We start from the raw sequence: 14,106 nt of genomic DNA, 5'->3' as shown, positions 1-14,106 counted from the left end.
TAATACTATAGAATAGAAATACTACAACATAAATACTACTTCATGAATACTACAGAAATATTACTAAAAATATATAAACAGTAATACATATGCAGAAATATTACTACAGAAACACTACCAGAGAACTACTAGAAAAAAATTGCGAAAGTAGTGCATAAATACTACAAAAATACCACAAAAATACAGCTACAGAAATACGATAAAAATACTACGAAAATATGACAAAATACTTTTACAGTAATACTATAGAATAGAAATACTACAACATAAATACTACTTCAGAAATACTACAGAAATATTATCTAAAACTATATAAACAGTAATACATATGCAGAAATATTACTACAGCAACACTACCAGAGAACTACTAAAAAATACAGCGAAAGTAGTGCATAAATACTACAAAAATACCACAAAAATACAGCTACAGAAATACGATAAAAATACTACGAAAATATGACAAAATACTTTTACAGTAATACTATAGAATAGAAATACTACAACATAAATACTACTTCATGAATACTACAGAAATATTACTAAAAATATATAAACAGTAATACATATGCAGAAATATTACTACAGAAACACTACCAGAGAACTACTCGAAAAATATTGCGAAAGTAGTGCATAAATACTACAAAAATACCACAAAAATACAGCTACAGAAATACGATAAAAATACTACGAAAATATGACAAAATACTTTTACAGTAATACTATAGAATAGAAATACTACAACATAAATACTACTTCATAAATACTACAGAAATATTACTAAAAATATATAAACAGTAATACATATGCAGAAATATTACTACAGAAACACTACCAGAGAACTACTAGAAAAATATTGCGAAAGTAGTGCATAAATACTACAAAAATACCACAAAAATACCGCAAAAATACAGCTACAGAAATACTAAAAAATATGACAAAATACTTTTACAGTAATACTATAATAAAGAAATACTACAACATAAATACTACTTCATAAATACTACAGAAATATTACTAAAAATATATAAACAGTAATACATATGCAGAAATATTACTACAGAAACACTACCAGAGAAATACTAGAAAAATATTGCGAAAGTAGTGCATAAATACTACAAAAATACCACAAAAATACAGCTACAGAAATACGATAAAAATACTACGAAAATATGACAAAACACTTTTACAGTAATACTATAGAATAGAAATACTACAACATAAATACTACTTCAGAAATACTACAGAAATATTACTAAAAATATATAAACAGTAATACATATGCAGAAATATTAATACAGAAACACTACCAGAGAACTACTAAAAAATACAGCGAAAGTAGTGCATAAATACTACAAAAATACCACAAAAATACAGCTACAGAAATACGATAAAAATACTACGAAAATATGACAAAATACTTTTACAGTAATACTATAGAATAGAAATACTACAACATAAATACTACTTCATAAATACTACAGAAATATTACTAAAAATATATAAACAGTAATACATATGCAGAAATATTACTACAGAAACACTACCAGAGAACTACTAAAAAATACAGCGAAAGTAGTGCATAAATACTACAAAAATACCACAAAAATACCGCAAAAATACAGCTACAGAAATACTACAAAAATATGACAAAATACTTTTACAGTAATACTATAATATAGAAATACTACAACATAAATACTACTTCATAAATACTACAGAAATATTACTAAAAATATATAAACAGTAATACATATGCAGAAATATTACTACAGAAACACTACCAGAGAACCACTCGAAAAATATTGCGAAAGTAGTGCATAAATACTACAAAAATACCACAAAAATACAGCTACAGAAATACGATAAAAATACTACGAAAATATGACAAAATACTTTTACAGTAATACTATAGAATAGAAATACTACAACATAAATACTACTTCATAAATACTACAGAAATATTACTAAAAATATATAAACAGTAATACATATGCAGAAATATTACTACAGAAACACTACCAGAGAACTACTAGAAAAATATTGCGAAAGTAGTGCATAAATACTACAAAAATACCACAAAAATACCGCAAAAATACAGCTACAGAAATACTAAAAAATATGACAAAATACTTTTACAGTAATACTATAATAAAGAAATACTACAACATAAATACTACTTCATAAATACTACAGAAATATTACTAATAATATATAAACAGTAATACATATGCAGAAATATTACTACAGAAACACTACCAGAGAAATACTAGAAAAATATTGCGAAAGTAGTGCATAAATACTACAAAAATACCACAAAAATACAGCTACAGAAATACGATAAAAATACTACGAAAATATGACAAAACACTTTTACAGTAATACTATAGAATAGAAATACTACAACATAAATACTACTTCAGAAATACTACAGAAATATTACTAAAAATATATAAACAGTAATACATATGCAGAAATATTAATACAGAAACACTACCAGAGAACTACTAAAAAATACAGCGAAAGTAGTGCATAAATACTACAAAAATACCACAAAAATACAGCTACAGAAATACGATAAAAATACTACGAAAATATGACAAAATACTTTTACAGTAATACTATAGAATAGAAATACTACAACATAAATACTACTTCATAAATACTACAGAAATATTACTAAAAATATATAAACAGTAATACATATGCAGAAATATTACTACAGAAACACTACCAGAGAACTACTAGAAAAATATTGCGAAAGTAGTGCATAAATACTACAAAAATACCACAAAAATACCGCAAAAATACAGCTACAGAAATACTAAAAAATATGACAAAATACTTTTACAGTAATACTATAATAAAGAAATACTACAACATAAATACTACTTCATAAATACTACAGAAATATTACTAAAAATATATAAACAGTAATACATATGCAGAAATATTACTACAGAAACACTACCAGAGAAATACTAGAAAAATATTGCGAAAGTAGTGCATAAATACTACAAAAATACCACAAAAATACAGCTACAGAAATACGATAAAAATACTACGAAAATATGACAAAACACTTTTACAGTAATACTATAGAATAGAAATACTACAACATAAATACTACTTCAGAAATACTACAGAAATATTACTAAAAATATATAAACAGTAATACATATGCAGAAATATTAATACAGAAACACTACCAGAGAACTACTAAAAAATACAGCGAAAGTAGTGCATAAATACTACAAAAATACCACAAAAATACAGCTACAGAAATACGATAAAAATACTACGAAAATATGACAAAATACTTTTACAGTAATACTATAGAATAGAAATACTACAACATAAATACTACTTCATAAATACTACAGAAATATTACTAAAAATATATAAACAGTAATACATATGCAGAAATATTACTACAGAAACACTACCAGAGAACTACTAAAAAATACAGCGAAAGTAGTGCATAAATACTACAAAAATACCACAAAAATACCGCAAAAATACAGCTACAGAAATACTACAAAAATATGACAAAATACTTTTACAGTAATACTATAATATAGAAATACTACAACATAAATACTACTTCATAAATACTACAGAAATATTACTAAAAATATATAAACAGTAATACATATGCAGAAATATTACTACAGAAACACTACCAGAGAACCACTCGAAAAATATTGCGAAAGTAGTGCATAAATACTACAAAAATACCACAAAAATACAGCTACAGAAATACGATAAAAATACTACGAAAATATGACAAAATACTTTTACAGTAATACTATAGAATAGAAATACTACAACATAAATACTACTTCATAAATACTACAGAAATATTACTAAAAATATATAAACAGTAATACATATGCAGAAATATTACTACAGAAACACTACCAGAGAACTACTAGAAAAATATTGCGAAAGTAGTGCATAAATACTACAAAAATACCACAAAAATACCGCAAAAATACAGCTACAGAAATACTAAAAAATATGACAAAATACTTTTACAGTAATACTATAATAAAGAAATACTACAACATAAATACTACTTCATAAATACTACAGAAATATTACTAATAATATATAAACAGTAATACATATGCAGAAATATTACTACAGAAACACTACCAGAGAAATACTAGAAAAATATTGCGAAAGTAGTGCATAAATACTACAAAAATACCACAAAAATACAGCTACAGAAATACGATAAAAATACTACGAAAATATGACAAAACACTTTTACAGTAATACTATAGAATAGAAATACTACAACATAAATACTACTTCAGAAATACTACAGAAATATTACTAAAAATATATAAACAGTAATACATATGCAGAAATATTAATACAGAAACACTACCAGAGAACTACTAAAAAATACAGCGAAAGTAGTGCATAAATACTACAAAAATACCACAAAAATACAGCTACAGAAATACGATAAAAATACTACGAAAATATGACAAAATACTTTTACAGTAATACTATAGAATAGAAATACTACAACATAAATACTACTTCATAAATACTACAGAAATATTACTAAAAATATATAAACAGTAATACATATGCAGAAATATTACTACAGAAACACTACCAGAGAACTACTAAAAAATACAGCGAAAGTAGTGCATAAATACTACAAAAATACCGCAAAAATACAGCTACAGAAATACTACAAAAATATGACAAAATACTTTTACAGTAATACTATAATATAGAAATACTACAACATAAATACTACTTCATAAATACTACAGAAATATTACTAAAAATATATAAACAGTAATACATATGCAGAAATATTACTACAGAAACACTACCAGAGAACCACTCGAAAAATATTGCGAAAGTAGTGCAAAAATACTACAAAAATACCACAAAAATACAGCTACAGAAATACGAAAAAAAATACTACAAAAATATGACAAAATACTTTTACAGTAATACTATAATATAGAAATACTACGACATAAATACTACTTCAGAAATACTACAGAAATATTACAAAATAATAAAGAAATATGGTACTAGAAATATCTACAGTAATACTGTAATGCAGAAGTGCTAAAACTAAAATTCAACGATATTAATGCTGCACAAATACTACGACAGAAATTCTACAAAAATACATCTACAGTAATACTACACAAATACGACAGAAATACTAATGGAATACTACAGAAGGGGAAGGGGTCGGGTCTGGGACTGGACATGCCAGAGTCAGGGATCAGTGACGAGCGAACACAACTAGGAGCAGAAAAGAAAACAAGTGGAATGAAAACAGGAATATATTTTTTAAAGAGACAGTGTGTCATATTCAGTGCCCCCTAGTTGTACAAAAAACTTTCATCCAGTAAAAAAAAAACAATATTGATTTGAATATTAGGCAAAATTACACAAATGATCTGAGAGTGAGAGAGAGAGAAAGAGAGAGAGAGAGAGAAAGAGAGACAGACAAAGAGGGGGGTAGAATATATTTCTCTCTCTCTCTACCTCTCTCTCTCTCTCTCTCTCTCTTTCTTCATTTTTTCTTCCATTCTTTTTTCTCTCTTTGTCCCTCTGTCTTTTTCTGTCTCCCTTTTTGTTTTTTCTCTTTCTCTTTTTCTCTCTCGCTTCTTCTGTCATTCTTTTTCTCTCTTTATCAATCTCTCTTTCAAATGTTCTCCCTCTTTTTATCTCTGTCTCTATCTCTTTTCATTCTCTTTTTCACGCAGTGTCTCTTTCTTTCTCGTTGTCTTTTTCTATTTTCATAGTCCCTTCTTTTTCTTTCTGTCTCTTTCTTTGTTTCTTTCTCTCTTTCACTCTGCCTCTTTCTCTCTTTCTCATTCTCTTTTACTTTCTGCCTTCTTGCTGTTTTTATTTTTCATTTTTTATTTTTGCTCTTTTTCATTCCTTTTTGCTTTCACTCTCTTTCTGTTTCTTTTTTCTCTGTGTCTCATTCCTCCTGTCTCCTCCCATAACTCTCTCTCTCTCTCAAACAGGAAGAGAAAAAGAGAGACAATGAGAGACGTCAAGGGGAAGAGAGAGGGAAAGGGAGAGACAGAGAGAGAAAATAAAAAGACAGAGACAGAAAAGGAATAGAAAGACAGGAAAAAAAGAGAAAAATAGAGAGAGAAATGGTTAAAAAAGATTTGGGGGAGGATAACAGAAAGACAGAGAGAGGGGGGATGGCGATAAAGATATGAAAAAGAAGGAAAGAAAGGAAAAAAATTACAGCTTTGGTTGCCTTGCGAGTGGCTAAGGCGCCATCAAGTGGACATATTTAAAACTCCAGCTCGTTTTTCTCTTTTGCTTCTCTCAGCGGCATCTCATGGGCTAGTTTATAAATATATATATAAATATATATATATATATATATATATATATATATATATATATATATATATATATATATATATATATATATATATATATATATATATATATATATATATATGGTTTAAATATATAAAAATCAGAAATGCTTTAAGATATGTATACATTATATACATTAAGATACAGTTTGCCCTGAAAATGGACTGAATCCTGGAAAATGAACACTTTTATGAAGTAGCTGACAGAACAAAACACATAGTAACATACAACAGAATGTCGTAAAGCTCGTCGTCACTGCCGTAAAGCAGCGGTAGCGCCCATTCTTAAAGCGATAGCACCATCTAGTGGACTCAACTCTACATACTACATTCAAATGACTAAAAAGGAGAACGTGTCCGTCCTAAATGCATACCTGTCGCGCTCCAGGGCTCCATGCCCTTACAAACTGTTGTATTTTCCCTTACAAAATACAAAATAATCTTACACCATATTTTTTCTTCAAACGTGTTTATTTATGTAGTCTAACATGTTATACTGTGCATGAGTTTTGTTATATCATATATATTGTTAATTAATATTTTGTTGTGAGATCCTGAGTTGCTCGACATGAATGAGGTTTATGATAAAAAAGTTCAAAAATGAAGTCGCTTGGACGTTCACTATATGAGGAAAAAATACATGCAAATATACTTAGTAGAATAATACATTTTCTTATTCAAATGATGAATTCATTTTCTGCATTCAATTATTGTTGGTAATATACTGATGAAAAGGATAAATACAAACCTGTCTTTTTTCATTTTCTTCCGTTATATTTCCTTTTTTTCTTAACTTCTTTATACAACATCATAATTCCTAATATAATGCATCAAAGACACTAACTTTTATGTTAAATCAACTTTTAAGCCGCTTTAACTCTTTCTCGAACTCACCGATGCATTGTTAAAGCTTTTACTTTTGGGAGACGGACTTCCTTTCACTACACAACTACCACATGAAATCCGATGTTTTTTAAGACCACATGTATTTCAAATTTACTCAATCAACCAGATCAGAATGACTTACAGCGTTTTAATTCAGGTTCGGCCATTGCGACTTGAAGATGGTTTCCAAAGAAAATTCAAAACTATGTTGACATGTAGGCCTACTGCTCTGCTTTCGCTTTGTTCACGTGTGATCGGAAACAGCACTTTGAATGGCCATGTATTTGCTTTACGAATACAAAAAAATATTTGCTATGATTCGAGGAGCCAGCATTCCACACTAATGACATGCTGTGATCCAAATCGAGAAAAAAAAATCCACTTCTCATAGTTAGCCAATGAAAGTATTTTGCAGTTTAAAATCGAGGTAGAGTATACTCAAGCTTTCTGTTCTCTTTTTTTCCAAAAACAAAATGGCCGGTAAAACCAAAAGGACTCCAAATACTGTATAAACTGGCATATAAGCCTACATCGCATATAAGCAACTCCATGCTTTAAAGTAGCCCCTAATAAAATACATTCTAAATATTTGTAAAGGATGTACCTAAATATTGATAATGGAGGATTTTATACATTTGGCTGTAAAGGATTTTATACGATCGAATACAAATTAAATTAATGCAAAAGATATTCACTGGCTGGGCTGTGGTGCGATGTCAGGGCACCCTGGTGGAAAATGTTGTTTACAGGAACGGCGGGAACGTAAGGCTGATAATATAATCAGCACATCCAGACGCAGAAAGGCCCTGATGACGTAGAAACGCTCTGTTTTGTTTTGAGTATTCAAGACATCGTGACGCCCGGGGGGCTTCCTTGGCACGCCCATGGGAGGAGTCTGTACGCCATTATGCAGGGAGAAGATGGTGAATAGGAAAGAGCTAGATGACTTCAGAAGAGGGCTTCCCAGAGACTCCAACAACACTACTTCGGCCGTTTTCGATGGAGTACACTAATTTAAATTGTTAATGAAATTAAATCTGCCCCCGTGCGGAAATGTCGGCTTTCCTGTTCATCTTTTCCGTCAAGAAACGAGCGCGCATAAATTGTTGGGTGAATATAGGTTGTGTTTGGTTAATGGAGTCAGATAACTCATTTGAACAATTTGGTAAACGGTACATTTTGATAATAGTTCCCAACACTACCCTTGGAAAAATGTGTAGAATACATTGTTTGTTTTTCCAGATAGTGATCGAATTTGACCTGTGACCAGGTAAGGCTTCATGCTATTGTCCCAGCGGTTTTCCAGCTAAGGTGCCCATGCTACACCCAAACTCAGGCATTAATTGCAACAAAAGAAATTCAGTCGAGAATAAAAACCTTCTATTTTTATAACTCAATGTCAGTAGGACTTGCCGTGATTATTTCAATTAGAGACAAAACTTTAGAGTGTTTCAAAAGAGACCAAAAGCGTATATATTCTCCAAGCAGTTCAAGAGCAGCATTCAATTGGCTTTAGGTCCGTCTTGGATTTGGATTTTGGACCAATTTTACAGGATCGTTAATGGGTTAAAGCAGGGGTGTCAAACAGTCGGCCCGTGGGCCGGATCAGGCCCGCACAGGGATTAAATCCGGCCCGCGAGTCAACACTCGGAGAAGTGCAAGAGAAAAATGAGCTGCAGGTTGAAATATATACACTTGATGTTGCCAAAGCCAGGTGCCTCTCACAAACGCTGTACTTGCATCTCTCTCGCTCTCTATTTCTCTCTCTCTCTCTCTCTCAACCCTCAATCTTCCTTCCACTCTTTATCTCTCTCTCTCTTTCACTATCCCTCTCTCTCTTTTTCTCTTTCTTTGTTCCTCTTTGTCTCTGTATTTTTACCTTTTTTCACTCTAACTTCCTTTTTTCCTTCTCTCTCTCTCTCTCTCTCTCTCTCTCTCTCGCTTTCCCCTTCTCTCTTTCCTTCCTTCTCTTTTCTCTCCTTGTCTCTTTCTCTCTTTCTATTTCTCTTTGGATTTTGTTCTCTCTCTCTTTCCTTCACCCCTCTCTCACTATTTCTCTTTCTTTCTATTTTTTTTCTCACGCCCTCTCTCTCTCTTTCTTTTCTCTCTCTCTTTCTCCCTTTCTCTCCTTCTTTGTCCCACCCTTTTTACTATTCTCTACCTCCCTTTCACTTATTTCTTTCTCCCCTTTTTCGTTCTCTCTAATCTACTAGTCCGGCCCCCAAGAGAATGTTTGTTCTCCCGTGTGGCCCCCGGGTTAAAATGAGTTTGACACCCCTGGGTTAAAGACTGTTTATAGAATGCCAAGCTGAATTGTCGGCCCTCGCACATTTTCAGCTAACCAAGTCTGGCCTCAAAAGTTGTGACCGCCCTGCTTTTGTCATGATTCAGAGCCTCTGTGTCTTCTCAGTTGGCGTCAACAGTCTTGAGAGCTGATTGGCTAATGAACTCTTTTTAAACCCCCGGCTTTCAAGAGATCCCTGTCAGATCGTTGCGAACCGTTGCTCCCAGCTCGGCAAGCCCTCACGTTCAAACTCTGTTCCTCCCCTGTTTTTCTCTGCCTGATGCCAACCTGTTTCCGGACCTGACTCTGCCCCGTTCTGCCTTCCCGGTATCCGACCTGTTTTGTCCCGCTACCTGCCTGACACCTGTTGCCGACCCGGTTTCCGAACTTGACACCGCCCTTGCTCTCCCGTCCCGGCTAACGACTTGTAATTCCTGCCTGTCTTCTACCCTCCTCGCTAGACAGTGCCATTTCCGCGTCTCCTGCTACCCTTGTCCGTCAACCATCGGATCGTGGAAGCAAGCCCTACTCTACCACTTTATTAATAAAACTGAGTAAACGAGCGCTATTGGGTCCTGTGTCTGTTTCTGGTCTGTGACAGCTTTATGTTTACATTTGTACCGAACGCATAATAACCCTAAAATAATAATCACGACAAACTTAGAATATTTTGTCGAAATCAGATTGTCTATTGATAAAGAGAACTATTAACGATCCTACCATTCATTTGGCTCCCATTTGACTGAGCTGCATGATGTCAAATTTTTGCAAATTGAATTGTGTTTATTATACTCCCAATACTTCAACGTATCAGTCACTGATGTTGATAAAAATGAAGGCGCTGATTTCAAAAGCTCATGTATTGAAGTTCAATCCTTTTTTGTATACAGTACACCATTTATTTTTCAATACAAATTCCAGATCCATCGCACTCTTCTTACTTTCGCCATATTCAACCGACTCTCCTTTTGTCGTCTGTAAACAGAAAAGGGCGGTCACACATTAACTTATGTGATATTCCTACCGTCACTGTATTTTTGTACAAATATATGATTATGTACAAATATTACTCACCTTTTTCTCTGACATTATACACGGCAATTGTGCCAGCGGTAATATGTTCCGCAATATGGCAGTGAACCATCCATGTTCCGGGATGCTTAGGATACATCTTTACTGTCTACAAAGGAGGGTAGGTTAGTAACCTAGTTTATTTTCTCAACAATACATATATTAGGAGAGTACAGTGGCCCCTCTAGAATTTGTTCATATCTCAAAGCAATCTTCCCCATCAGAAATTGCGCACTGCTCGCACATTCTCAGTTCAATGACAGGTCACGCCGTTCCAAATGCAAAATATTTTGACTAGGGAGTTTTGATAACAGGACTCTGACGCAGGACGTCAGGCATTGTTTTGATAAACGCTCTGCTGCTATGAGTTTTACAGACATCGGGACGCTCTTCTCCGAGATGATGGAGCCCACATGGGGGGCTTCCGTGGCACGCCCATGGGAGGAGCCGGCACACCAGCTTGCGGATATCCGTGGGCCGAGAGAGAAGCAAGAGAACGAGAGAGGAGGCTTGACAGAGACTCGAGCAACACTAATTCGGCTAATTTGATGGAGTTCACTTAGTTAAATTGTATAAGAAATTAAATCTGCCCCTGTGTGGAAATGCCGGTCTCTTGTCCATATTTTCCATCAAGAAACGAGCGTGCATTGTTAGGTGAATGTCGGTTGTGTTTGGTTAATGGAGTCAGATAACTAATTCGAACAATTTGGTAAACGATATATTTTAATATTTAAAACCTAACAGCTCAAAAAACGTCTCGTATATCGAATTTCTCGTCACTAGAGGATCTGGTCACTGAGGGGCCACTGTACTGCTACAGGGATTACTTGATTACTTTCAATGACTTTTGGACGACTCCAATACCAAATATGCTAATAAAAGACAAAAGAAACTAAATATGAATAAAATGATGACTCACAACACGTGGTAAGCTTTCTCTCCTGGCTTTGATCTCTTGGATCTCCGGCAAAACGAACATAAAATGCGACAGAAAAAAAATGAAAATAAATCCTAACAGCTTGCCAACATCATCTTTGCCGTTCCATGTATTCCGTTACTCCCCAAGCCTGCACAAAATTCCCTCATTTCATTCCTATTTAGTTTCTTTTGTCTTTTATTAGCATATTTGGTATTGGAGTAATCCAAAAGTAGTTGAAAGTAATCCAGTTAAAGTAATCCTACCCAACCCCGACAGCTTTTACCTGAAAGGTGGCTGGAAAAAGCTGAAACACATCAGTAGTATGTGGGCCTCCACCTAACTGAGAAGAAATAAAAGAAGAGGCTTTACATTTTTACTTGAATACAATTTTAAAATGGCGATTACCTTGTATTCCACACTGTGCCCATGCCAGTGCACACCATGCATGTCCACTTCATTACCCATGCCCATCAGATACCAGTAGACCTTATCCCCGACCTCCATGTTCAGACCGATCAGATTGGAATACACAAAACCGTTGATGGCTGAGTGTATACAAATGACATCAAATTCCAGTTCATGTTAATAAGGGCATAGTAGTTTAAGTCGTAAATAAGCTTTTCTGACCGTGCATCTGGTTGCTCTTTATAAAGTCTTCATCTTCCTTTAAATTTGGCCGTGGGTTCCTGATGTAGGTTCTGATGTTCTCATCCAAATACCTGGTTCGGAAACACTGCTCATCAATTAAGCTCATTCAAAATGACCGGATGTATAGACAGTAATCCCTTGTTGTGACGCGGTTTACTTTTTGTGATTTCTCTACTTTCTGGATTTTCATCATCAGGGTTGGGTTGGGTTACTTTAACTGGATTACTTTCAATGACTTTTGGATGACTCCAATACCAAATATGCTAATAAAAGACAAAAGAAACTAAATATGAATAAAATGACTCCATTTTGTGCAGGCTTGGGGAGTAACGGAACACATGGAACGGCAAAAATGATGTTGGCAAGCTGTTTGGATTTATTTTCATTCTGTTTCTGTCGCATTTTTGTCGGGTTCAACCCAACACTTGTAACAAAAACCTGTATACAAAAAGGACATAGAGAATTGTGTATAATTACATGCAAGGGAAGCGAACGGAAAACTGCTTTTGGTTACAGTTCCTCCAACTCACTCCAAAGTAGCCTTCCCTCACCTTGCCTTTTATTCAGAAAAGGAACGCCCTAGTTACAAGGTGGTTTCAACACTAAGGGTTAGGGGTTGGTTGAAGGTTGAATTTTTCCATTAAAATCCAGTTCTTGCACAACAACTTGTTATTTGAAATGTGACTGATTAACTCTCTTCATGCTATACTTCAGGAAAAGATCCTTGATCTGCAGGTCAAATCTGTAACTGATTAACACCATTTTATTCTCTCTTGCCAGGGTGTAGTGGAAGACTTTTGCTGAGAGAATATCTTGATTTTGTGAGCACAATATCTCACAAGAAAACATATAACACACATGAATTATAGTAAAGTTGAATAACTTATGTACATTATTCCAACAATTTTATGTTAGTTTTGCCGGAGATCAAAGAGATCAAAGCCAGGAGAGAAAGCTTACCACGTGTTGTGAGTCATCATTTTATTCATATTTAGTTTCTTTTGTCTTTTATTAGCATATTTGGTATTGGGGACATCCATTGCCTTCTCCGCAGTTTAGATTAGATAGATATTTTATCTCTACTCACCAGCTCTCATTTTCATCAAACACCAGCATCAGCAAAGCAAACTCTTCGATTTCTTTCTTCAGGCCCAAAGTTCTTAAGAGGACAGATCAAATTCCACGTCAGCAATTTGTATTTATGAACAAAGCAAAAACACATCATCATTCAACTCTTTTCAAACATTCACCTCACAATCACATTATGTAAATGAAGTTATTATCGCAACCTGATAAGTGTAATCTGTTCTGAACATCGGACACCTGCAAAGGATTTCACATTTTTCCAGTTATTTTCGACATTTATTGCACACTGTTGTTTCGTTGTTTTTACTATTACCGGTACATCATTGTTGCTATCGACCAATCGTGTTGCTGATCTAGAAGATGCAATTAAATGATGTAATATAAAGGGCTCAGGGAAGGGCCTTGAGAACAGATTGGATTTCCTGATCTGGAGGCTTCTCTATCTGTCCTCGTTGCAGGTTCAAAATACAGTGATGTCTTCTCTTCTTATTTTGAGTGTCTACTAAAATCAACACAAGCACACATCATATAATCAAATCCTTACCTGGCCCAACTACGTCGACAGATGATCAAGGGGCCAATTAGACCACTGTACAGGTCCTGGCAGACAGGGAAGTGAGACGTTGGAGGTGTAACCACTGATTAATCAATCCAAATCGAATCATCGAGTGCTAAAAATATTTGACGATTAATTTGACAATCAATCATGCAGATAACTGACAGACGAGGTTGGGTAGAGTTACTTTAACTGGATTACTTTCAATTACTTTTGGATGACTCCAATACCAAATATGCTAATAAAAGACAAAAGAAACTAAATATGA

General features: G+C 33.7%; 1 protein-coding gene across 2 annotated transcripts in view; it reads right to left on the bottom strand.

Annotated features, from left to right (window-relative positions):
• Positions 1–10,403: 10,403 nt before the first annotated feature.
• The window catches only part of cp (ceruloplasmin), a 48,716-nt gene continuing 45,013 nt past the window's right edge, over positions 10,404–14,106 (bottom strand). For both annotated transcript variants that reach the window (XM_088350476.1, XM_088350477.1), the window contains 7 exons: positions 13,827–13,882; positions 13,284–13,355; positions 12,176–12,267; positions 11,954–12,093; positions 11,832–11,888; positions 10,633–10,738; positions 10,404–10,533 (listed from right to left, as the gene is read on the bottom strand). In XM_088350476.1, coding sequence (XP_088206602.1) covers positions 10,511–10,533; positions 10,633–10,738; positions 11,832–11,888; positions 11,954–12,093; positions 12,176–12,267; positions 13,284–13,355; positions 13,827–13,882 — 546 coding nt within the window. In that variant the 3' untranslated portion in view covers positions 10,404–10,510. The remainder of the gene's footprint in view (positions 10,534–10,632; positions 10,739–11,831; positions 11,889–11,953; positions 12,094–12,175; positions 12,268–13,283; positions 13,356–13,826; positions 13,883–14,106) is intronic.

This window comes from Urocampus carinirostris, chromosome 12, assembly GCF_059441175.1.
Source record: "Urocampus carinirostris isolate Australia breed hairy pipefish chromosome 12, RoL_Ucar_1.0, whole genome shotgun sequence".
Taxonomy (NCBI): domain Eukaryota; kingdom Metazoa; phylum Chordata; class Actinopteri; order Syngnathiformes; family Syngnathidae; genus Urocampus; species Urocampus carinirostris.
Note: the sequence above shows the minus strand (reverse complement) of the source record. Positions and strands in the feature narration are given on the sequence as shown.